This window comes from Schistocerca serialis, chromosome 5 (assembly GCF_023864345.2).
Source record: "Schistocerca serialis cubense isolate TAMUIC-IGC-003099 chromosome 5, iqSchSeri2.2, whole genome shotgun sequence".
In the NCBI taxonomy this organism is placed as follows: Eukaryota; Metazoa; Arthropoda; class Insecta; order Orthoptera; family Acrididae; genus Schistocerca; species Schistocerca serialis.
In genome coordinates this window covers 610,496,365-610,520,966 of record NC_064642.1, presented here as the reverse complement: position 1 = coordinate 610,520,966, position 24,602 = coordinate 610,496,365, and the positions used below count along the sequence as shown (strand labels likewise).

At 37.7% G+C, this 24,602-nt stretch overlaps 1 protein-coding gene across 6 annotated transcripts in view; it reads left to right on the top strand.

Moving 5' to 3' along the window:
• Positions 1 to 24,602, top strand: part of LOC126481029 (transforming acidic coiled-coil-containing protein 1) — a 191,821-nt gene that overhangs the window by 156,207 nt on the left and 11,012 nt on the right. For all 6 annotated transcript variants that reach the window (XM_050104498.1, XM_050104497.1, XM_050104496.1 and 3 more), the window contains 2 exons: positions 7,586 to 7,747; positions 13,621 to 13,770. In XM_050104498.1, the coding sequence (XP_049960455.1) occupies positions 7,586 to 7,747; positions 13,621 to 13,770 (312 nt within the window). The remainder of the gene's footprint in view (positions 1 to 7,585; positions 7,748 to 13,620; positions 13,771 to 24,602) is intronic.

Sequence of the window (24,602 nt, the reverse complement as noted above, 5' to 3'; positions counted from 1 at the left end):
GATTTTAAACTTTAAGACATTTTCAGAGGCTGATGACCATACATAGTTTTGTGGTTGTGAACTGTAGATTAAAACTGAAAATTTTGCAAAAAGGTAGGAAATTCAAGAGACAGGACCTGGATACGTTGAAAGAACCAGAGATTGGCAGAGTTTTCAGACGGAGCATTAAGTAACGATTGACTGAAACACGGAAACGGAATACAGTACAAGACAAATCAGTGTCTTTGAGAGCTGAACTAGTGAGGGCAACAGAGGATCAAGTAGGTATAAAGGCATTGCCTAGTAGAAATCTGTGGATCACACAGTAGATATTGAATTGAGGAAAGAAGAAAATACAAAACCACAGTAGATGAAGCAAGCAAAATGGAATAAAAACATCTAAAAAAACGAGATCAACAGGGAATGCAAAATGTCTGAAGTAGGAATGGGTAGAGGACATACAAATGTAAGGATATAAAAGCATACATCTTGATGGAAAAGGTAGATACCACCTGTAGGAAAAGTAAAGAGGCCTACGGAGAAGAGAAAAGCAGCTGTATGAATGTCAAGAACTCGGGTGGAAAACCAGTACTAAGCAAAGAAGGGAAAGTACAAAGTTGGAAAAAGAATGTAGAGGGCTATTCAAGGCAATATTATTGAAAGATTAAAAGGCATAGATGAATATGAGGTAGGAGATATGATACTATGAGAATAATTTAACTGAACACTGAAAGACTGAGGTCTGATTTGGGAGGACAACAGTTCAAACCCCCGTCCAGCCATCCTGATTTAGGTTTTCTGTGATTTCCCTAAACCGGTTCAGTCAAATGCCGGGATGGTTCCTTTGAAAGGGCAAGACCGACTTCCTTCTGTAATCCAATGGGACCAACCAACCATCAAGGTCATAACAAGGCCCCAGGAGTAGACGCATTCCATCAGAACTACTGATAACCATGGGAGAACCAGCCATGACAAAACTGTGCTATCTGCTGTGCAAGAAGTATGAGATCAGAGGAATACCCCCAGACTGGATAAAAGATCTAACAATTCCAACCCTAAAGAAAGCAGGTGCTGACAAGTGTTAACATTGCCAAATTATCAGTTTAATAAGGCATGGTTGCAACATACTAAAACACGTTCCTTACAGAAGAATAGAGAAACAGGAGATGATCAAATTCCTGAGAAATGTAAGGACGTGCAAGGCAGTACTGACCCTTTAATTTCTCTTAGAAGATAAGGAATGACAACTTTATGTTTATAGCATTTGTAAGACTTACTTTGAAAACATTGACTGGAATACACACTTTGAATTTCTGACAGTAGTAAGAGTAAAATACTAGAAGCGTAAAGCTATTTACAACTGGAAGGCAGGAGCGCATGGAGGGTGAGCAGTGGTTGAGAAGGGAATCAGGCTGATTTGTAGCCTTTCCTTGATATTATTCAATCCGTCCATTGAGCAAGCAGTAAAGAAATATTTGGAGTAGTTAGGGTTTAGGAAACAGAAATAACAACTTCGAAGTTTGACGATGACTTGTAATCCTCTGAGACAGCAAAGAACTTGGAAGAGCAGTTGACTGGACTGCAAAGTGTCCTGAAAGGAGGATGTAAGATGAACATCAACAAATTCAAAACAAGGGTACTGGAGCATGATAGAATTAAATCAGGTGATTCTTGGGAATTAGGTTAGGAAACAAGGCGGTAAACATAGTAGAGGGGTTTTGCTCTTTGTGCAGCAAAATAACTGATGCTCAGCAAAGTAGAGAGGATATAAAATGTGGAATGACAGTGGCAAGAAGAGACTGTGGAGAAAATGAACTTGTCAACGTCAAATATGATTTGTGTATTAGCAGATCTTTTCTGTAAGTATTGGTCTGGAGTATGGCATTGTGTGGAAGCCAAACATGTCCGATAAACAGTTCAAACTAGAAGACAATAGAAGTTTTTGAAGTGTGGTGCTAAAGAAGGATGCTTAAGATTAGATGGTAGATCATGTAAGTAATGAGGTGGTACTGAATAGAACTAAGCAGAAGAGAAATTTGTGCCACAACTTGACTGAAGGAAGGGATTGGTTGATAAGGACACATTCTGAGACATGAAGGAATCACCGATTTAGTATTGGAGAGAAGTGTTGGAGGGGGGTTTTAAAAATTGTAGACAGTAAGCATGCTTAAAAGCAGTAGGTTGCCGTCATTATTTAGAAATGAAGAGGCTTGCACAGGGTAGAGTAGCATGGAGAGCTGCATCACAGAAAACAAAATGCCATGATCATCAGCTCCTCTTCTTCTTGTATAGACCATTCAGCCACCCGTACTTGTCATAGCACCAAAGCATCTAGATCCCTGATACATTGTTGCGTTCATGCACTTCCTATTTTGCGAACATGTTCTTATGCATAATGCACATCCTCTTTCCAAATTGTGCTTAAGATTATGTGCAACAGTGAAAATTGGTTAAATTTTCAATATTTGTATGCAGAAAATAAAGACATTTCAAACTATCTCTGATAAAATATTTCATCTGGATAGAATTCAGTATGAAATAACATTTACTAGATGATTTCGTGTTCTCCCATTTTGAGGCAAAGTTCGCATGTTCTAAGGTTTTTGACGGCGATTTAAAGTGTGGAGTAGACGTACAAACTTTCCACTTCTTTTATATGAGGTGACTTACTTGAGATTCACAGCCAATCTTGTTTGCTGGAAAACTCTCGACTTCATCTCTGTAGAATGATGCTACGAAGGTAATCCCAAAAGTAAGGTCTCCTATTTTTTTTACAAGTACAGAACTCTGTTTGAGTGGCAGTTGGTCACACTGTTATGTAGAGTGCTTCACGCACTGTGTGTAAACATGCGCACGCCGCGCTGAGGCGCTCAGTCTTGGCATGGCAGCCGTTGAGAATGGAGCTCCCATTAGATGTTACCGCCAAGTGCGAATTGTGCGCAGTTATTCGGTTTTTGAACACAAAGGGCACTGCGCTGATTGAAATCCATCGCCAATTGACGGAAGTGTATGGTGAGTCGTGCATGGGTGTCAAAAATGTTCGTAAGTGGTGTAGAGAGTTTGGAGCTGATCTGACCGAAATTCACAACGAACAAAGGAGTGGGAGACCGTCAGTTTCTGAGGAGACAGTGTTGAAGGTTGAGCAACGCATGCGTGAAGATCAGCGGATCACCCTGGATGATCTCTCCGTGTTGGTTCCTGAGGTTTCCCGAAGCACCGCTCACAGAATTTTAACAGAAACATTGAACTACTGGAAGGTGTGTGCAAGATGGGTGCCACGCATGCTGACTGAGGACCACATGCGGCAACAAGTTTATGCTTCCCGCACATTTCTTCACCGCCTTGCAGCCGAACAGGACAACTTTCTGGACTCAGTTGTCATGGGTGTCAAAACCTGGGCATACCACTTTACACCTGAGACCAAGCAACAAGCACTCCAGTGGCGGCATCCTTGGCCAAAGCCGCGGAAATTCAAACAAACACAGTCTGCTGGTAAAGTCATGTCAACCATTCTTTGGGATCAGAAAAGGGTATTGTTGGTCGACTTTATGCCCACTGGGACCACAATTAACGCCGACAGGTACTGTGAGACTGAAACAACTCAAACGGGCAATTCAGAACCGGAGAAGAGGAATGTTGACCAAGGGCGTACACATTCTCCATGACAGTGCTCACCCACACATTGCTCGGCAAACTGTTGCTCTCTTACAACAGTTTCAGTGGAACATAATCACCCACCCACCCTATAGTCCTGACTTGGCACCCAGTGACTATCACTTGTTCCCTAGATTAAAAGAACATTTGGCCGGAAAGCGATTCAGCTCCGATGACCATGTGAAAGAAGAGGTTCATAACTTTCTGAACAGCATGGCGGTGAGCTAGTGTGACATGGGCATACAAAAACTGCTACAGCGTTTAAAAAAATGCATGGACAGAAATGGTGACTGTCGAAAAATAGCTAAATGTTCAAGCTGTAAACTGACGTAAACTATTGTAGAAATAAACAGGTCTATGTACTTATTTAAAAAAAAAAAAATAGGAGACCTTACTTTTGGGATTACCCTCGTAGGTACTGGAATATTTAAGGATCTGTCTACTCTGTGATATAAGTATACATGTGAACTTTACATTTCATTAACCAACGGTATATTTTAACTCACTTTCCACATACATATATGACTTCTAGTAAGTCACTCTTCCATCAGATACAAATTTAATTAGATTTATAAATGAGGTGGCTTAATAACCATGACTCTATTTCACTTGAATCATAAAATATGTCTTGCCTCTACCAAGGCTGGATTAAGAGTTTTCAAGATTACTTTTTCAACTGTTCTTCTTTCACATGACAATAATCAGTGACACAGTAAGCACAGAGCTGCATAAAATCTCCATGGTTCTTCCTCTAAAACATCTATGGAATTGCCGACAAGTACCTGTCAGAGCCATTTGACCGCTGCGTCTACTATCTTCCCGTGACTGATTTTAAACATGCACACACAGACGTGACGCGCAGTAGGTAGGATTTTAGCATCCCACACTCGTATCCAGAATATCGTGTGTTCAAGACAGTACAAGGCTGAGTGGTTGTAGAATTTACACAGAAATTCTCGAATCACTACAATGTATATTGACACTTGTCACAAAACATGAATTTTTCAAATCCATAATCAAGAGCAACAGTAAAGCAAACTGGTAGTTCATTCATATCTGTCGCAATGTGGAACAGCTGGACTTGGCAAAAGCCTGGCTGGTGGCCCTAAATTACTACTCGTCAAGCTGTAATTTGGCATGGCTTCATACAAGACTATAGAAATACCAACAAAATTGGAGAGTGTGGAATGGGGCCCCTTAAGCTATTTGACATGAAATGACCCTTTCCTAAATTCTTGGAAAATAGTTCCTTAACATCACAGTTTACTTGAGGAGTTTTGTATGAATAGTGTCTGGAACTGCTAACTGTACTCTTAAATGCTGTTGAGTAAACAGATTAATATTTCATTGTGTTGCTTCAAAACACCATGTGCTTTATCTCATTTATGTTCACGGAATATTCAACTTGCTGTCAGTGAGATAATTTCTGTGAGGCGTGAAAGGCAGAGATAGCTCAGCCGAAAGATCGTTTGCCTGCCAAAGGTCCAGGTATGAGTCGCCTGTGCTTGTGAAAATGGATAAACAATTTACATTCCACCAATACTTTTCATTACCCTAGGTAACAAATTGTGGGTAGTGAAGCCAACTACCCAACCAAGGTGGAGTTCCTTTCAGCATCCATATGGGACACAATCTGCTGATGCAAGGGTTTCTCCTCCAGTGAGAGGACCAACCTGTGTGCAATACTTGTCGTGTGCCACTGACAGTATGACATTTTAGTAGTTAGTATTGCACTTCCTGACAAGTGGGCAGCTCAGCAATTGCCTGTGAACTTGAACTCTGCTTTAGATGACAGTTGTACAAGTGTAGCATGAACTATAATTTTGTGAGGTAACTGGACCAAATGTATTAATTGGCCTACGGGTGTCGAGCAATTTTAGTAGATGTGACAAGCCAGCCGTAAGTGTTTTCAAAAACTTTGTGTTTTTCATTCCATTAGTTCATTTTTAATATTCTTTATTTTCATTCATACAGAAGCTTTAAATTTTGTAGTTGTGTGCTTGTGTATATGCTGTCAATAGCAAATCTATCCACAGATTTTAAAGTTTTTCAGATAGGCTGATTACTTCCCCTTTTTTATTTATGGTCATCAAGGCCCAATTTGAAGACATCTGTTTTATTACATCTTTCACGGAAAATTATTTTATTCTAGTCTAATTAGTTGTGGTTCAGCTAATAGAAAAGTAAGATTTTTAAGCTATATAACTCTTGGTTAGAGCACGCAGAGCAACAGTAGGCTTTGTATCTTCTCTTTTTTGGTTTACTTCGTTGTATTACACGTCACCATTTTGCTTCCGGTATTGTTATAATATTCATATGCTTACTGCACATCATAGGTGCTATCTACAGTGTTTTCACTTCAAGAACCCAAACACTCTTAACAGCTAGAAAATTCAGGCATCAGGATGTATTTAGCTGTCCTTTCACTCAACACATTGTTTCGCTTGCGGGTGGCAAAAAGAGTAGGTAATTTTCCGATAAAATTATTGAAAGATTCACCAGAAATGTCATTTGACAACTTCTCAGCCTGAGCAACTTATCCAAACAGCAAATTTTGTGTGAACATGGCTGATGCAGAGTTGAAAAACCGAATACGAAAGGATTTAATTTTGGGCAGAAGTCGGAAGAAAAATGAATGAAATGTGTAAGAAGAAATGTCTTTATGTCCAGTGCAATATATTTGAAAGTTTATTTTTACTGAACCCTTAACCATAGTAATAATGAGTTGGATGGTGTTGTTATTGTGAACAGTGATTGAAATTTGGCCCATTGAAGTAGTCAATGAATCTGCTCCTCACAAAGAATCCCTTAGCTTTAGCTTTCAACCACTAAGGCCTACTAGGGGTATCATGTTGTACTTGGCAGTTCATTAATTTCTTATCTGTGTTGTAAGGCAGTGGGAACTGGTGTTCCTCTGCATCGTCAAACAACTGTTTTGTTTCTGAAATGTTGTATGCTCGTTCTTCTTCATGACTAAGAACATTTGTATTACTGCTTTGCACTTCCTTAGTGCTCTTGCCAATAATGTAGTCTTCCTCCTCTTCCCTAATTTCCATGTGATTTTGTAGTGCCAAAATTAACAGCTTTTTAGGTCTATCACTGTGCTGCTTGTTTTGCTTTTGCTGCTTCTGCTACTACTGCCACGTTGCATTGCACTGCGCCTGCAATCTCATAATGTTCTTTGCAGCGCACTGGACCTGTGCCAGTGAACCACACAAAACTGCTCCAGTCTTGGAGAAACTGTAGCGCCCATCGATTTCCAACAAACTAAGAGAATAAGTTCAAACCTTTCTGAAACTTTTTCTCACATTGACCCCCCCATAAAAAGTTGAAAGGGAAAAATGTTGTCACTTACTACGTTTTGGATGTTGATTTGCTAAAAATTCCGTGTTACTTACTCTGTTGGCCAGAAAAAAGTTTGCACATGTTATCGACATGTACTACTGAAGCCAACTATAAAATCATGTTGTTGTACAATACATAGTTTAGCAGATATGGCGTGATAAGTATTGAGTAACATGAAAAACCATTTTTTCTCAAAATCTTAGATATTTCTCTGTTTCAATAGCACAAAATTTTCATTGGATTAAGAAAAGTGTCGGAAGGTAGTTTTCATATCACTCTATCATGTACAGTTGTCAAATTATATAGAACTCCATTTTAATTTTTTTCGTTCTGTCATGCGCCATCTCACACCTAGGAAAACATTGCATCCTGCGGCTGCATCAGACAGCAAAAAAATTCAAGTATATTCAGCAACAGGCTGCGATAAATTTCTGCACTGAGGGAAGCATAGTTTTAGTAGGTTAACAACAGATTTTACTGTACTTACTAGTAGCTTTGGTCTTAGAATCTTATACAAGGCTGCACTACTTTCTCTTGATTTGAATCAGTCATATTGTGTTAATATTTTTACTTACTGGTATTTCTGAGTACTTGTATTTGATTTCAGTATTATTATGGAAGAATACGAGAGGACAATTGCTGGACTCGTTTATGAGAAAGAGCAAGAAAAACAACGCTTTGAACATGAGAAAGAGAACCTTATAAAGGAGAAAGATACTGTGTCTGGCCATCTTGAAAATATTGAAATTGCCTTTTCAGATGTTCACAGGTATGTTGTCCTTGCAAATCCGAGGTCTTGTAACAAGTATTACAGATAATCAACGTTTTTTAAAAACAAGCTGTTAACCTGTGTTGCAGTATTACGTATGGTGGTGATTTGTAAACATGTCTTCAGACTGATTTTGTTGATATTATGGTTATTTCTGCTCCATAACGAGACTGACACTAAATCTCTTTTGGTTTTGGGTATCACTGAAAAAATATGAGCATCACTAAATACACATTTTAACCTGGGCACCAGTTTGTGTTATCAGTCTGGTAGAACTAAATACTTTGTGCATATTTCATCAGCTGATAGGGTCTGATGCTCTTATCTCAAAGCAAGTTGCTTAACTTTACATCTAAGCAAGCAATCATACAAAAGTAAAGTTAAAAACGCATAGCTCGTATGTACAAGGTTGAGAAATGGTTTGTTGGGGGTCAAGACACTAAACAGCAAGGTCATCAGCCCCTTGGTCAAGATGTGACGCATCTGGAGTTCGTGATGTCAGCCAGAGATTTGATTGGATCATGAAAGTACGTAACAGTGGTAAAATGGATGCCAGAGCTGAGCAACAATTTGAAGTGTAGTAAAACAATTGCAGAGTACAGAATGCCTTCTAGTGGGGGGATTTGTAACAACAAAAGTGAGAAAGTTAATAACATAATGGTTCTCAGTTGGACTGCCCCAATAAAATAAAGTGGCAGATATAATCAGTTGACTAGAAGTGTGACACCAAGTGATTGTTCCCCAGGGCCCTGCGTGTGACAGTCATCCCACCGCTGATCTGTTAAAGTGTTAAGAGAGAGAAGCACCCACTGTTTGGTGGAATGTTACCCCTAAAATTGGAGGTAGGGTGCATAAAAAAAATGGACTAATCACATCTATAAACATTTAAAACAGTAAAAGAGGGATGGCAAAGGCAGCAGGATGACAAGGGAAGCTAGCAAAGAAGTTACGGCCAATCCTCTCCCACCCCCAGCAAACAACAGGAGATATCCAAACCCTAACCACTTTGCCCCACCCTGCAAGTAGATTAAAATGTTGTATCTGAGAATAAATGCCACTTTCATGGAGAAATGCAACTGTCCACAATTCATCTGCCAATATTAGAGGCAACAATGTAGGAAAAGACCTATTGCCACTTACTGTGAAGAAGACACATCAAGGAACAGACAGTCACAGTTGAAAGACACTCTCATATGGCTTTCGGCAACAGCCTTCATCAGTAACACACACACACACACACACACACACACACAAAAAAAAAACTGCTAACTCCGTAACTCCGGCATCTCGTTCGAAGATACTGGAGTTGGCGGTCGTCTGTGTGTCTGTGTGTGTGTGTGTGTGTGTGTGTGTGTGTGTTACTGATGGAAGGCTGTGGATGAAACCTATATGTTAGTATCTTTTAATTGTGCCTCACTGCAGCTTGACGTGTCTTCTTTGTAGTAATTAGCAATCTATCTTTTCCCTACATAGTTGATATCCCTACCTGGAGTTTCCATTGTGTAATATTACAGGCAAAGCATCTGAAATACCATACTTAGCACGGAGAGGCAGAACGATGGGTCAGCCCTGCAGGATGTGAGCTGCTGTCTTTATGGCCCCACCGCGATTTAGACACAAGTAACATTTATTGCCTCTACCAGTGGCAACACTGATTTGCGTGAAGGGTTTGTGGGGACAGGAGCTAGGTGTAAGGCCACCCGGCTGTAGTGCCAGTTAGGTATGAGCTACTGCCAACTCTTAAATGACAAGGAATACAGGATATGTCAAATATTAAGCTGATAAAGAACAGTAAACTGCAATCATATGATGACACCAGTTTTGGGACAGGGTGTTCATATGATAAACAGAAGTGACACTGTTATCCAGCAGAGAAGAAAGTCACCAGAAACTGTCAGCACACCAACTACACATATAAACAGAAGTGAAACCGTTTTCCGGTCCACTTCCCAGCAAAGAAGAAAGTCTCCAGGAACTGTCAGCACATCATCTACATATATAAATGTCATGTTGTCATCTCCAGATCAAGTGGGTCAGTTAAAAGGAAGTTTTCAGTCAGTGAATAAGAACATTCAAAGAGCAGATGATTTAAATGTAAGTGTTCAGCCAGTGAGTGTAAGCAATCAAGCTGTAAAAGTGAGAAAAGCAAGTACGCAAGACATGAGTAAAAATAAACAAGCTACTGTACTTGCATCTTCTAGAGTGAGAAAAGTTCCACAGAGGAGCAGTGATTTTTTATGGATGGCACCATGGAAATCATCTCGTCATCATCTGGATCCAACATGATCAAGAACCTAGCCAGAGATGTAAGTACACAATCAACAAGTGGCAGAAGAATGTACAAGCAAAGTGAACAAACTGATATACTACTACAGAGGAATCCAGACCTACCCCTTTGTGAGGATGACTCATTATTATTTGTACATATACATATCAGGTCATTAAGAAACAAAACTGATGATTTGAGTTTGTTGTTAGGAGTGAAAAGGAATATTATATTATGTATCAATGAACACTGGTTAAGTGAAGACCAATACACAACTATGGGGGAGCCTCTATATATGTTAGTAGTGGTATAGACTTGGATTACAGTGCCCTTAGTGTTAATGATTACTGTATAGAAAATGTACTGGAAATAGCATCAATGTTACTGCCCATGTTAAAACTCGTAATTGTGTCTGTACACCACACACCTGATAATGATGTTGAAGTATTTGCACAGGCCTTACAGAAACTGATACTACACCTCGATAAGTTGCTTAAATATAGGATTTTAATTTTTGGTGGCATAAATATTGATATAAGGCAGAACACACCTAAACAACTTAATCTTCTGAATATGCTAAGATCACATGACCTGCACTGCATTAATGAAAACCCAAAAAGACGGTCTACCTTGCCTTGATAATGTAATCACAAATGTTTAGACAAATCGGTATGAACTAGGGCTATTCAATACTCATTTTTTATCAGACCATAAAAGTATTTGGTTAAAATTGATAACAAAAGAGCCAGCATCTGTCGCCAATAAAATTAAGTGCATTAGGCTTTTGAATGAAGAGAACATTGATAACTACAGAACACAAATAAAGATGACAAATTGGAATTACATTCTGCTGGAAAGTGATCATATTGAAAAAGTTGTCACATGCATTTAAAACTTGCAGCCCTAAAGTAATGAGAAAAAATAAGGGAACTATGAGGAAACATGGTCTCCCATCAGTGCATAACTGGTTCGCACCCGACCTACAAAGGCTCAGAACTCTGTTAATGATTTCCTATGACAAATCAAAAAATAGTGAAGCTGAAAAAGCAAACTACGTAAGTTTGAGAAACAAATACAAGGCAGATATTAGGTTAAGCAAGTGCAAGGCAAATGATGATTATATTAATAAGTCTCAAAATAAATGCAATGCAGCCTGGACTGTTATCAAGACTCATCTGGGTAGAAATAAAGATGTTAACAAAATAATTCATGTGATGCTTGTATCACACCGGATGATTTCAACACCTTCTTCATTAATGCTGCCAGTATGAATAACAGTGCTGCAAATGAACATATCCATAAATGTGACAGCAACCATATCTCAAATAATATAAATTCATTTCTACAAAATTTTGAGGATATGGTTCCTGTGTTTAAATGGAAAGAAGTAAAAGTAACAGATATTAAAACCGCAATAGCAAAATTAAGTTACTCAAAATCAGAAGACATTTATGGCCTCTCCAATTTTGTAATAAAAAAATAGCAGATGTCTCTGTTCTCTTATGAACTGGATGTTTGTCAGTGGCTGTTTCCCTTCATCCTTAAAAATAGCAGTCGTTACTCCACTGCACAAGCAAGGTGACAAGTCTGGTCCTAATAATTACCGTCCAATCTCCCTTGTACCCATCATATTAAAAGTAGTGGAATATTGCATACAGCTCCAAATTAGTCAACATCTGTGCGTGAATAATATTCTTAGTGACTCTCAGTATGGCTTCAGGTCCGGCCTGTCAACGGCAAAAGCAGTTGAAGATGTTGTTTCATATATATTGTCATCATTCGTATCAGGATTATCAGTTAATGCCATTCTTGTGGACCTCAGCAAGGCATTTGACTCTGTCAGTCACAGGATACTACTAGAAAAACTGCACTGCTATGGTATTAGAGGCTCAGAACTATCTCTTATCAGATCCTATCTGAGCGACAGAAAACAAATTGTGCATTTTAACAATATGAGGTCAAATGTCTTTGATATCATGCAGGGTGTACCACAAGGCTCTGTGTTTGGACCTTTACTTTTTATAATATATGTAAATGACTTGCCCAGCACCATGTTATGTAAATCCACAGTCTATGCAGATGATACAACTTTTGTTACAACAGGGAAAGACTTAGGAAAATTAAACGAGGAAAGTGAGGCTCATCTCAGAGCAGCCATCAAGTGGTTCCAACTCAATGACTTGCATATAAATCATGATAAAACTGTAAATATTCTCTTTAGCTTGTGTGTTAAGAGCGATAAGATTGATTGTGTCTCAGCTTAACTACTTGGGATCCATCTTGACTCAAAATTAACGTGGAAGAGTCATACCGATTATATTTGTACTAAGTTAGCACTTGTGACATATTTGTTAGGTAAACGAAGGTCATGTGTTAGTGGTAGGCATACTATGCCTTTTTCCACACCCATTTAACATATGCCACTTTGTTGTGGGGAAACTCACCCGGAGCAAAACAAGTTTTCATTTGGCAAAAGAAGGCAGTCAGATGCATCCATGGAGTCAGAAATAACGAGTCTTGTAGACCATACTTCAAAAATCTAAAAATACTAACAGTTGCAGCCCTCTTTATACTAAGTTGTCTGACACACACAAAAGAAAACCAACACAGTCACAAACTACAACAATCTATCCATCACCATTACACACGTATAAAACAGCAAATTGACATTCCAGTTGCTAGACTAAAGAAAACTCAAGATAGTTACAGGTACATGGGAGTAAAACTATTTAACATGTTGCCAATAGAGGCACATAATGTGTCACTGAATGAGTTTAAAAGTGTCACAAAGAAATGGCTTACAGAAAAAGCTTTTTATACAATAGAAGAGTTTATAATGTTCACTAAAGATGATCTTAAGTACCGGTACTAATATAGTTTCACTTAGATTAAGCTTATACATGTAAATATAATGCAAATATCTTGTGCAGCATCAAGGACAAATTTTTATATCTTATTAGACAATAATGATCTACAATATATTACACCATTTCTGTTAGTTATGTAAACTGTATATGTACACAAATGATGACATCAATTGCATTTTTTAATGCCTAAAGGTGGATAATAAAATAAATAAAAAAAGATTTTTGGTTATACAGTTAATATTCAAGGGGAGTGAAGGGAAATGTGGGAAACAGTTGCACAGGAAAGTAGCTTCTTCTGGGCTTGCGCTGGAATTGTGTGGTTGGCAATTGGCCAATTAGCCGTAGCTCATGCCAGACCGTTATGGTCAGGTGAACATGCCTTGCTGTCACTGCACTCAGGTGGCTGGCAGTTGCTCATAGCCCCTGACAAGTTTGTCACTACAGTCAGGCAGACCGATAGCTCACAGCTCCCATCACTGCCATAACATGTCAATCCAAACACTAGCTAAAATGGAATAGATGTTTGAGCCTCCTGTGAACTTTCCTGGCAGGTGCTGCTTAAATTGTTTGTTATAGAGAAATGATTTTCGGCAACTTAACAGTGAATCTAAGATAGAGAGGAAATCATTTATTTTATTTATGAGAATTATTGTTTCTGTGATCAAGTGGCATCAAAAGTATGTTTATTTTAATTGATTTCACTGTAGTCTCTAAAGTGCTCTCCCCCATTCTTTTTACAGAAAGTATGAAAGAAGTAAAGATATTATCCAGGGAATAAAGAATAATGAGGAGACATTGAGAGCGAGTTTAGCAGAATATGAAGCAACAATCAAGCAACAGGAGCAGAAATATGACTTTCTGAAATCATATGCCACAAGCCAGCTGGAAAGGTAACATTTGATTTACTTATGTTGGCAGCAGTCAGACATTTATGTACTTAACACTTATTCATAATATGATATCCATTGTATAAGGTCATGATGCTAGTCACCTGTCAGAAATGATTTTGTGAGATACAGTGCTTTTTCTTCATCTCTTAAGTTTCAAAAGCCATTGTCAAGATAGTATCACATTTCAGTTTTGTGTAGAAATTAATTACATTACAACATAATCATTAACAATGGTTCTTCATTCACATTAGTTTAAGTTTAGATATGTCATATGTTCTCAGCCTGATAGCTGTCCAGTGCAGTTGTTGAATTTGACGAAGGGTACTTATACTTTGGCTGGCCCATTCACAAGACTTGATCACCTTATATATTTTTATTTATTATTATTAGTAGTAGTAGTAGCAGTAGTAGTAATAGTACTACTACTTCTACTACTTTTTCTACATGGAAAGCTAAAAGATACTGTTTACAAAGACATGCATACTACACCAGATAACAGGAACTGACATATCACTGCTGCCTGTATGGAAATTTATGAGGAAATTCTAGAACATGTGCTTCACTGTTAACTTGGTAGACTGGAAGCATATATTGAAGCTGGTGGTCTACATTTTGAACAATACCGATGAAGGCCAATTCTTTCTTCTTTAGGATCTAAAGCTCCCCTCCTAGTTGGAGTATGCAAATGAGGCTGGTATTTACAATTTTGAAACTCTCGATTGTTTGTGGACCTTTAATACTGGAATACTGAAATAACTCTATTGACGTTCTAATTTACTCTTATTTCATCTTGTTAATGCCAGTTGGCACTGCCACGTTTTAAAAAATGTGGCTTTCTAAAATATGTATACTTTATAATTATTATTTAAAGCTTATGTATGCCGCAATTGTAAGCCCTAGGTTGCACTTCATTTTTCTGAAAACAGCACATCCAAAAATCTTAAATATATGAATTATTTGGAGAACAAGACTTATGCGATTTCAGGCTGATGCCTACCTGTAGCATGGTGCTTCAGCCGCCCTCCTACACCATCACAGGGGCCCCTTCCCATGACTACCATAGTAGCTATACCCAGTCAGTTGGCACAAGCGACTTACTCAATTCAAACAGCTGGTAACGATTTTGAGATGATCTCTGCCCTGTTTGCAGTTGAAGAATTTTGCAGATTGCTAGCAAAACATGTGCTGAGTCATGTCCTGGTCATCGCTTATAACTGCAACACTTGTGGTCTTGTTTTGAAAATATGTCACTTTTGTAAAAATTGAAACCTTGTCATTAGTCCAATGATACCCTTGTACTTCTTATGGGAGAATTACAAACCAGTTCTCAGCAAAATCACAGTGAACCACTAAATATAGTTCTTCAGGTTCTGGTGTGTTAACTGCTTCACTGACCATTTACCAAGTTCATCAATGAAACTGTCAAAGGCAACAGTTTTCTTAATTAGTTTATTTTCTACCCATGTCGCATATGTAATTTCTGCCACATCTTCCCGGCCAAGATCTCACATTTCTTGATTTGTCTACCATGTGCTTTGATACTGATTGAACGTGGTTCAAAATTGTTTTCTTTGAAAATGTTTCTAGAATAATAGTTAAAACTTGTACCTTTTCACTGTAGGATGCACAGTATTCAGAAGTGTGTGTTCAGTTTTGCTGTAGTGAATTCATCCATAGCTTTAGTAATTTCTCTGCACTTTCTTGATGCATAAGGCTTATGATTCGACTTCACTGACCACGGCTTCTTAACAGGAGCAACACCTACTTCTGTAGTTGACAGATTCAGAGTATTTAATTCTTCCTCTATTCATGCAAAATCTGCATCATCTGCACCATAGGAGGTTTCATCTTGTTCAGATACTATCGTTGTTGTTATTCTGTCAAAACATTTAGAACACAAAAATTCATCACTTTTGAGTTTTCAAATGAGAACACTTATTCCCAACCTGAGCAAAGTCATATATATATATATATATACCAAACGGGAAAGCACTGGTAGATAGACACAATAAAAAAAACACACAAACACACACAAATATCAAGCTTTCGAAGCCCATGGTTGCCTCATCAGGAAAGAGGGAAGGAGAGGGAAAGACGTGGGTTTTAAGGGAGAGGGTAAAGAGTCATTCCAATCCCAGGAGCGGAAAGACTTACCTTAGGAGGAAAAAGGAAAAAGGGACAGGTATACGCTCGCGCGCGTGCGCCCCCCCCCCCCCCCCCCCCCCCCCCCCCCCACACACACACACACACACACACACACACACACACACATACAGACACAAGCAGACATATGTAAAGGCAAAGAGCTCTTTAAGAAAGATTGAGAGGCAAGGCTGGAAGTGAGAAATTCCTGGAAGGTTTGGAGAGGCTGATTTTGAGGAAGAGGAGGTGGGTCCCACTGTGATGGACGGAACTGTTCATGGAGGGTTCAATTTGGATAGTGTCTTGGGGAGTTGGATCATTGGGAGTAGGATTAGGATTATTTTTCTTTGTGGCAAAATGATATTTCCAGCAGAGACTACGAGTGTAGGACAGTAAATCTTAGACGAGGGCTGTTTGGTTGAATCTGGGGGTTTGGCTGAAGGTGTGGCCTTTGGATAGGACAGAGGTTTCAGATTGGGGGAGAGGTTTGGAGGAAAGGTTAACTACTGATACTGAATTGAGGTGTTGTGGTTCCAGATTGTGTTGACTAGAATTTAGAGGTTTTGGGGGGAGTGAAGCTGGAAGTGGGAGGTTGATCCTGATCCTGATGAAGCAACCGTGGGTTGCGAAAGCTTGATATTTGTGTGTGTGTTTGTGTGTTTTTTATTGTCTCTATCTAGCAGCGCTTGCCCGTTTGGTAAGTCACAGCATATTTTTTTAACATATTTTTCCCGTGTGCAATGTTTCTTTCGGATATGCAAATAGTCAGCACAAATTCCGCACGAAAACACGGAACTCACTGGATGGTCTCAGCTTTCTTTGAAGCCTCTTCAGTAAACAAATTAGCACGGAACAACTAGAATACAGAAACCTGCAGTGAACAACCATGACAAAGAAACTACAGCAAAGTGTAAGAAATATCTGCAACAATGAAAGTGAAATGAAATAACTGCAATATAGAAAGTGATATGAAATAACTGCAACAAAAACAATAGAAATAAACATTGTAAGAAGTAAATTAGTAAGAAACAACTTCAGTGAAGACATGCATTACCCTTGAAAGTTAAAAAAAAAATGATTTTTTAAAAAAATAAAACATGTCCAAATTAAAAGTGGAAGCTTTCCTTTTCAGGAAATGTAGAACTATATGGTACTAATCAACAGAGGGGGAAATCAAAATTTTATGGATTAGCATTTTTGATTTTTTTTTTCCTTTACTTATAAAAAAGTTCAGAACCCTATAGTAAAAGCACTTTGGCAGATAAGTCCAAATGGAGGATTTCTTTCTAATCATAAAGTAATTATCTTTCAAATAAAAAAAAAAAAAAAAGCAACAAAATATCTAGAACTGTTCCAGAGATAACAGCATTTTAAATTTTTTTCCAAATTCGCATCTTCAAAGTGGTGTCTGAAGGGATATGTATTGTGCTTTTATTATTATTTATTATTATTATTATGTATTTTATGGCCTTCATTGGACCACCCTAGTCAAAAATACAAAGTAGTAAACAAGTTGTTACACAGAGATACAATTTGGCTCAACAGTAACTTATATGATATTTACGTAATATAATTATTAGAGTCAATCTTATATGAAAGGTGTTTTGCTCTTCTGTCTGCCCAATCTTTCTTCATTCTTTCAGATATTTTCTTTTTCTTCAACTGAGACCACTCTTCCCGTACTCCTTTTATTGATTTTCATTTGTAGTCTGATTTGCGGGTGTTGCAGTATTCTGGTATTCTCTGTCTTGTTTTTTAGGTCATCTACTGTAATTTGGAGTTCTTTTATATCTTCCTTAATTTCTGTGATCCATTTAATGTCGCTCTTGCTATTCCACAACTTTTGTATTTTTTTTTTTTTACTAATTCTGTTTTCTGCAGTTCTCATCAGATGTCCAGCAAATGAGATTCGTTTCTTCGTGATCGTGCTCAACCCTGGTTCTCTTTTCTTATATACTGTTTCATTTGATGCTATTCTCCAATGTCCATTTATTTTATAGTTTATGTATACATGTCCTAATTATTCTTCTTTCTATTCTTAGTATTTTGTCAATTTCTGCTGTATTAGTTGTTTTGAAGATAGTTTCAGCTGCATACGTTATTTCTGGTTGTGCAACTGTTTTATAGTGTTTTAATTTTGCATCTATAGATAAGCTTTTTTTGTTGTATGTGGTCTTGGTAATTTAATTTGCATAATTCAGTTTTTTTATTCTGTTCTGCCCTGATGGCTTCTCATTTAGATTGTATGTTTTTATTTCTCCTAAATATTTAAATTTATCACCAGTTTCGATTTCCTGTTCTCCTATTGTAATTTTGTTTGCAAGTGGTGGATCAGTTAGCATAATCTCCGCTTTTTCAAATGATATTCTAAGGCCTACTTTCTCTGCCATTTCTTTTAGTGATTTCACTTGTTGCCTGGCTTCTTGAATGGTGTTGGCTAGGAGAGCAAGATCATCAGCAAATACCAAGCAGTTTAAGCTAATACCATATTTTGCACTTCCAATTCTTATCATCTTTGGATTGACCTTGTACCATTCTCTCATTATGTATTCCAGTGCACAGTTGAACAGTAATGGTGATAGGCAGTCACCTTGTCTTAAGCCTGTTTTTATGAGGAATGGTTCCGAAATTTCTCTGCTAAACTTCACTTTTGATTTGGTGTTGGTTAGAGTGAGTTGTGTTATTTTAATTAGTGTTGGATGGAGTCCTAGATTTCTTAAAATTTTTAATACTGAAGGTCTGTGGTGACAGTCATATGCCTTCTTAAAATTTACAAATGTTATTGCCAGAGGTTTGTTCCATTTCTTGTAGTATGCCATAATCAATTTTAAACTAATTATCTGCTCTGCACAGCTTCTCCATGGTCTGAAACCTCCCTGATATTCCCCTAACTCCTGTTCTAACTGTTCCTTGATTCTTCCATATAGGATTTTGGATAGAATTTTGTATGTGCAGTATAGGAGAGAGATTCCTCTGTAGTTGTTTGGGTTGCTCTTATCTCCCTTTTTTGTGTAGTGGGTGGATGATAGCTGTGGTCCAATGTTCGGGGAATCGTTCTGTTACCCAAAGTTTTGTTAGAGCCATGTGTAAGGAGGTCTTGACTGTGTCACTTGCATATTTCCACATTTCAACAAAAACCTGATCTTCTCCACATGCCTTATAATTTTTTTGTTCTTTAAGAATTATTTCTACTTGTTGGAAAGTTGGAGAGTCTAGTTTGTTAGGTTTGCTTTTTATTGGGGTATTTATGTTGATTTGTAAGGGTTCTTTGGGTTCCTCGCAATTCAGAATTTTGTTAAATGCTTTTGCCATGATTTCTGCATTTTCCTTGTTACTGTGTGTCATTCTTCCATCTTCATCTGTCAGTATTAGTGTAGGGGCCTCATACTGTTGTAGTTGTTTCCCAAAGATTTTATAGTAGTTCCTGGAGTTGGTTTTATGATAATTACCTTCTATAGAGGTTATAATATCTTTATGGAATCCTCTCTTGATTCTCCTAATATTTTGTGTGAATTTTTTTCTTCCATTTTTTAGGTTGATGGCATTTTCTTCAGTTTTGTGTGTTCGAAACTTTAACCGTGCTTGGTGTCTATCTTCATGGAATTTGTCACATTCTGATGTCCACCATGCATGTTTCGTTCATGGGTTCAAGGGAGCTAGATTCTCTGCTTCTTTTTTAAGATTAGGCACTAGTTGTCCTAGATCATCTGATAATTTGATGGTTTGTGTTATTTGTTGGTATTTATTATTTTTAATTAGCTGATGCGGGTGAAACCTCCTTTTTATTTTATTAGTTTTCCGGTTCTCTTCTTTAACGGAGTGAATTTGATTTTAATTTTAACTATATAATGGTCTGAGCCTGTGTCTACTCCTCTCAGTACTTTAACATTGTGGATCACCTTATGAAAATTTTTGTCCATACAGACATGGTCTAGCTGCCACTCCCCCTTCCTCCAGTCAGGATGTTTCCATGTTTTAAGTTTACTTGGCTTCCTCCTTAAGTATGTTGATTTAGATATAAGGTTGTGTTCTCTGCAGAGTTCTACAAGTCTTTGACCGTTTTTGTTCATAAATTTATGTGGACTCTCCATTTTCCAATTAAATATTTATATTTCCTTTCTTTTTATTTTCTCTGTTCACAGTTTGTTCTAGAAGGTCCCAAAATTTATCTACCTCTTCCTTTGTTTTTGTTAGACAATTTTTTTCATTTGTTGGGGCATGAGCATTTATTATTGTATAGGTTTTATTCATTGTTTTAAAGCTGAGAGTCGCAATTCTTGGTGATACTGCTTGGAAATCCGTTACTGAATCTATTATTTTTATGTTTACTAAAAACCGTGTTCCAAACTGGGGACATTGTTTCATTGCCCTCGGTCCTGGTTTCCCATTATAAATTCTGTATCCTTGTGATTAAAATGGGTCCTCTGTGGTGTTTCTCATTTCTTGGATCCCTGTTATTAATATTTTTGTTTATTTAGTTCATCTGCGAGCTCCTTGAGTTTTCCGGTCTGAAGTAGTGAGTTTATGTTGTGTGTTGCTATATAATTTATCTGCTCATGTTTAATCTTCATTTTGTGTTTTAGTGTGCATTTTGATGGTTGCAAACGCTTTGATTTGTTGCTGTCTTCTAGTTGACTACCCACTGAATTCGATGTAGCCTTTTCCTGTCTTTTTGAGCAGGACAGTTGAATTTTTTTCCTAAAAGACCTTTCCATTTTTGACTTTCGGTTTGCTGGTGGACTTGAGTGAAATAAAATAGCTCTCGTGTACCAAACACACCCTCTGCAGTTAACAACCGTACTTGTAAATCGGAGCTTGCTCCAGCTAAGGTTGACAACCTTCGAAAGTCAAAAATTATGCCTTTATACAAATACAAGAAAACTTCCACATGCTGAAAGCAAATGGTTTGAGAAATGAGCAAACACACATCAATATGGACTCTTACATTTAACAGGTCTCTCTCTCTCTCTCTCTCTCTCTCTCTCTCTCTCTCTCTCCCCCTCCCCCCCCCTCCCCCCCCCCCCCCACACACAAACACACACACACACACACACACACACACACACACACACAGAGAGAGAGAGAGAATGGATCACAAAATTGCATTCAGTAGTTGGCAATAACGTCTGACATTTGGTAACACCATCCAAAACATAGCATCAGAACAAATGTTCAGTTCCCTGGTGCTGTGAAGTCTGAAAATCAAAATTACAGGCAGCAGCAGTAAAAAAAAAAAAAAAAAAAAATCACCAAAAATAGAACACGAACACATGTAGAAAAACATCCACACAACCTTTGAGTAGAATTTTAAATTATTACATCATCTGTATGTACATATTCCAGGCCACTGAAGATGCATTGCAAAGAATAAAGGCAAAACACGTATGGCACAAAAATTGTGGTTTCTGTTCCATAGTAATTAGACTGTCCAAAAGTCAAAATTATCAATATACTGTAATATTACACACAACTGACGACAGGACTACAGAAGTGGAAGATATTTAATATCTACTGATTGCAGATCTTTGTACGAAACATTTGCTGGAATTGTACTTGAGAGGAATGGATCTCAAATCCTTGGGAACAATTTACACATGAAAAATAATTGTAGATCAACTCTGCTGGTCCTCTAGTATCACATAGTCCAATTATTCTTGAGCAATGACTGTAAAGTGTGACAGGTGAACATCTCATGTTTAGGAGAGCAGATATCTCGGCTTAGTCCCCTTTATACTGATGCCTATTCGTATATTTTAAAAATAAAAAGTAAAAAAAGCCCAGGGTACATTATACATCAGATTGATGGATGTCGAGGCAAAACATTTGTTGCTGGGTATCCTATGGGTTACCTGCCACACCCCAGTTCCATTGAGCGTGTCTAAAATGAACTGGACTCTATATCAACTACCACCTCCGTAGCTCCTAATGAGGAAAAGATGAAAACTACAACCTCAACAACTACAAAAACTTGCAGCAGAGTGGCTGTAACAGTGATGGCTATTGACGCCCATCCAAACAGGGGAGTTCAGAACTTCCTCTCCTCTTTGCTGTGTTGCAAAGATTGATTTCAGTTCGTGGTAATTTTGTGTGTTGCAAACATTCAATTTATTTCAGCTCGTCATTTATTTCTTTGGAAAAAATGCCACCAGTGAGTCATGGATATATTGGTTGGCATACACACAACATAAGCTGACTATATGATGTTGAGTCAGTGAGACTGGCGAAGAGCGTAGACAACAAGAATTTCTCAAGTGTGATCCATTATGACTCTGAAACGACATTCACAGTTGAGTTCGACTTGCTCAGTTGGAGCTTAAATGCAAAATAATTTGAAACATTGAGAAAACAGACAGGCAAACATGACAATTGGAACCAAACATTTGGCGTTCAGATTCAATCCAACAGTCAATTGTGCCATGGATGTATTGGTTAACTTCAGAACAATGTAAAATGTTTGTCAACATTGCTTTGATTTGATATTTTGACACAAACTGCCAGTTGTGCAAGTGGAAAGATCGAATTACTACAATTGACACTGCCAATAGAACCAGTGGCATCATTGCTCTTTGGCCAAGAACCTGGGTCGAAGCATTTCTAGCTGAATATACAAAAGTACAACAGTTCCTTCCAAATGACATCATTTGGGGTGAATATTGTCGAAGAACAAGGACTTAACACTACTTTTAAGGTAAATTCTTTTTGAAATGCATGACAATCACATACACAAATGTATCACACAAACAAACCTCAACAATTCACAAAGTCTCTCCATTCGAGTTTGGTTGAACAAATTTGCTATTTGACAGCCACCAAAAAAAAAAAATAATAATAATAATAATAATAATAATAGTGATGTAAACAATTTGAACTTAAAAACTCGGAAGTCAAATCGCTGGGCAAGTGCCTTAATTTAATTCAGTAGATTCTATTAGCGATCCAGATGAAGTCGTCAGTTACCCAGTTGAATTCCTATTTATTGGATTTGCCAGGAATGCCACCGCACAATTTGCAGCTCAAGGTTGGCTTGGTGATAATCTTGTTGCGCAGTCTGAACCAACCAAAGCTGTACACTGGAACAAGACTCCCTGTTAAGAAGCTGAAGAACAATGTGATTGAAGCAACAATAATCGTAGGAAAGTTCTATGACAAGGATGTTCTGATTTCAAGAATACCACTGATACCAACTGACTTTCCGTTTCAATTTAAGCTTGTCCAGTTTTCTGTTCACCTAGCATTCACAGTGATGGCTAATAAATCACTGGGAATTAGTTGGAGGGGTGTGGATTAAACCTTGAATTGCCACCTTTTTTCCCATGGGCAGTTTTACGCAGTGTTGGTGATGAACACATGAAAAACATCAACAGATTATCGTCAAAACATTAAATTCTTATATATTTCATTTCAGTAAATTTGATCTTACTGAAAATGTTTTGTTTCAAAAATTGAAGGAAAGATTCGGTTGGATGAATTCCTTCTCAACTGACTACGTACAGCCTAAACCACTGGAGATGCAGACGTCTATAAATGCTTTCTGTTAAACTGGCTGCGAGAGAGAACATAAGCTGTACCATGAAAAGTGCAAGTTTGTTTTCCATTTTGCCATCATTTTTTAACAGAAAACAGGAAATTTGTTTTTATGGCCAACTTCATAATCCTACCTGTTCGTATATTAAAACCATGCAAAGTACTGTCATTAAAGCTTCATATTTAATGAAACATATATCCATTTGGCTTGCTCTCTCCATGCTCACGACATATTTCGCCTTCATGTAAGATGATAAAACTGCTAAAATTTAAACAGTAAGGATTGTTTCTAATAAAGTGAAACGTGTGTGGTCACATTAACTAGATAATATCTTTCTTAATATGGTGTGTGTGGACAGCGATTGCAAATGTCTTTGTAAACAGCAAGGAAAACAATAATAATCTGTTTCTGATCAGTGTGGTGAAGTTTTATAATCATGATTTGGTTTACATATGAGAGGCCGGTCAAGCTGTTTTACAAATAAGTTAAATGTTTCTCAGGTTAGGTTTCAACCAGCGATTTATGGACATCGTCTTATAAAATTTGGCGTTTTACCACTCTTAACAATTGAGCTACCGAATATTTGAGGTGTAGTTAGGTGAAATTAATTTCATTAAGTCATGCTATCCTTTGTTTTAACAGTGGGAGAGCATATCTCGAAGATAAGTTAACTTCACAGTGCAACATATTTTTAATTAAATTAGTGAACTTGTGCGTCGACATGGTGGCAGTTTGCCGGTACAGAGCAACCACATTTTACGTGTCTTCTCATTTTCTGGAACACTAAAAAACAGTTTCTCAGTAGTTTTTGTAAGTGTATTTGCACAGTATGGTACTACACACCACATGTAACCGATTTTCCGAAATGTAAATTTCAAAACAAGGCATGACTGTGGATTACCATTATGACGGTAGGAGCAGCGAGCTAGCCGTTGATGCCACATAACTCAAATGGAGCATTTTAGCGGTGTTCAAATTATTCAAATTCCATTTCCGTTTTTATAAAAGAATACTGAAATTAAGGAGGAAGAAAAACATGTTAGGAGCATAAATTAACAATTTAAGACAATTTCCAGAAAACAGTCAAATACCCTATTGTCCAGTATTTTTAGAAAATTAAGGAAAAAGCTTTAATATTTTTCACTGGACTTAACACAACACAATA